At 35.9% G+C, this 2,621-nt stretch overlaps 1 protein-coding gene across 1 annotated transcript; it reads right to left on the reverse strand.

Annotated features, from left to right (window-relative positions):
• Positions 1-532: 532 nt before the first annotated feature.
• LOC138870706 (uncharacterized) lies at positions 533-2,052 on the reverse strand. The gene is made up of 4 exons (XM_070148538.1): positions 1,564-2,052; positions 1,372-1,499; positions 1,153-1,246; positions 533-1,072 (listed from the first exon to the last, which is right to left on the reverse strand). The coding sequence occupies exons 1-4, from the start codon at positions 2,050-2,052 to the stop codon at positions 533-535; spliced, it is 1,251 nt and encodes a 416-aa protein (XP_070004639.1).
• Between the last annotated feature and the right edge of the window lie 569 nt (positions 2,053-2,621).

The raw sequence follows: 2,621 nt of genomic DNA on the forward strand, positions 1-2,621 counted from the left end.
AATTTAAGGTACTTATACAAAAGTAAAAAACTGAGCCTAAGCATCACAACTACAACACTCACTATTCTCAAGGTATAACAAAGTTAAGAGATGTTGCTTCAAATCAAATCATAATACAAGGTTTCCTACTTCTAACAAATAAAAACTAACTACACCCGGTTCAAACAAAACCCTTGGAAAAGAACTGCGGCCCAAAGAAAAACAAAGGAGAATTATTACACTACCGACAAAAGAAAATCTTTGTCTTTTTTCTTTCGACTATAATCCTTCAAGAAACTTGTCGATATGATATCCATCGTCCGGAAAAATCAAAATTTTTAAAAATTTATGTTTTTTTCCAATTTTTTTCTATCTCTAACTAACAAAATCAAAAAATATAAATAAAAAAAATCACCCTAACTAAAGAAAAAAAACTAAGACTAATATACATACAACATAAAAATATCCCCCACCCTACACTTTAAGTTGTGACATGTCCCCATGACACACAATTAAAAAGCATAAAGTAAAATAAACTTCCCTGAATATCTAGTCAGGGTCTAAGTCGAAGTCGGGATCCATTCCACGCGCCCGAACTAGTGCACACATTCATGAGACAGCTTCTTTCAACCTTTTTGGGATACACCTCACACTTGTCTTTTGCATTCACTGGGGTCTTTTCTTTCATACCCTTCACCTTCCATTCAACACTTGCAGCAGGCTTCACTCCAGTTGCTACATTCATCTCAAAAGTCACCGTCTCCTCACCCACTCTAAGCATGAGTTTTCTATCATGTATATCCAATATAGCTCTAACCATTGCCAAAAATGGTTTTTCTAGGATGAGGGGGACCTCTTTATTCTCCTCCGTATTTACCACTATGAAATCTATAGGAAATACAAACTTATCCACCCTTACCAAGACATCATCCACTATACACTCGGGTGTAATAGTTGTTTGGTCTGCCAGCTGCAAAGATATTGGTACCGACCTTATCTCTCCAATATCCTTTTCCAGTTTCTTATAAATAGACAATGGCACTAGTTTAATTGAGGTACCAATCAGATAAAGATTTATCAAGGTTAAGAGGGTCTAAAGAGCAAGGTATGGTAAAACTCTCAGAATCTCCACACTTTTGTGGGGGTTTGTTTTGTAAGATTGCGCTGCAATACTCTGTGAGCTTCACTACTGAGGTCTCTTCTATCTTTCTCTTCTTTGTAAGGATCTTCTTCAAGAGCTTTACATAAGCTGGCATTTGGGATAGAACTTCAGCAAAATGACAGGTTCACATTAACCTGTCTCAGCATATCTAGAAATCTCTCAAACTACTTTTCCATCTTTTCTCTATAGAGCTTTTGGGGAAAAACTAGAGCAGATATGTGCTTGCTCACATCATCAGATTCCTCCCTTCTTGAAGTTTCCTCCTTCTTTTTCTCAGCTCCCTTCTTGCTTTCTTCTTCTCAGTCTTTTTATCATCTTCAATTTTCAGCTCCTTCCCACTTTTTCTTTTCAGGCGCAACTTCATTGTGAATTGGAGTAGGATCTTTCAACACTTGTCCGCTTCTCAAGGTCATAGCATTTACCGTTTCTTTGGGATTTTTCTCAATATCAGCTGGCAGAGTACCTAGGATTCTTTCAGATAATATATTTGCAATTTGACCCACTTGTCCCTCCAAGTTCCGCAAACCTGTCCCAAGTTCTTTGATAGATGCACCATGAGCATCTAGCCTCTCCTCTGTCTGGACAATGAAGGACTTTATCAGATCTTCTAACCCAGACTGATTTGATTGTTGAGGCTGAAACTGCAACCTCTGCTGATTCTGGAAGCCTAGAGCTCCTTGAAATCTGGAGTTATTTTGTTGCCATGCATTTGTTGTGCCCTCAGGTGAACTCCATGAAAATCTGGGGTGCTTTTGACCCATTGTATTGAAGTTATAATTACCCACAACATTCACTTCCTCCATGGTAGCTTGACACCCATGAGTAGGGTGTCCTCTTCCACATATATTACATGTTGTATGGGGCTCATTATGTATAGAAGCTAAGGTCAGCTTCTTTATTTCTTTTGCCATGACTGTAAGCACGTGATTTTTGCCCTATATGAGAATTACTCCCAAAAAATTCAAAAAATAAAATAATTTTTATTTGGTGTGCAATTTTTGTGATATTTTGTGATATTTTGTGTAACTATTTGTATGTTTGTCTGTGTATGTTTATTTGTTAAATTATTGAAAATACAAAAATATGTCGCATTTTGCATGTAGGATTTAATTCTACAATTGTTAGTAATTAAGTTTGTTTTACAAAAAAATAAAAATTACAAAAATAGGCATCATTTGCATTTTTAGCATTTAATGTCCAAATATACAATTTTATGCTTAATTATTACTTAATTATGTGTTAATTGTTATTGGGAGTTAATTTGCGCTTTTATAACTTAATTTAGTTCTTAATAATAGTTTAAGTATTTTTATAATTTAGTTTTAGAGAAATAAAAGAAGAAAAGAGAGCGAAAATATAAAGAAAGTCGGAATTGGGCCTCTTCTTCGATTTCAAGCCACAGGCCCAAAAAATGGCCCAATCTTCCCAAACGACCCAGTCCATTCCGAACTGGGTCGACCCAATCCATACCTAAAGACCC

Source organism: Nicotiana sylvestris, chromosome 6 (assembly GCF_000393655.2).
Source record: "Nicotiana sylvestris chromosome 6, ASM39365v2, whole genome shotgun sequence".
Lineage (NCBI taxonomy): Eukaryota > Viridiplantae > Streptophyta > Magnoliopsida > Solanales > Solanaceae > Nicotiana > Nicotiana sylvestris.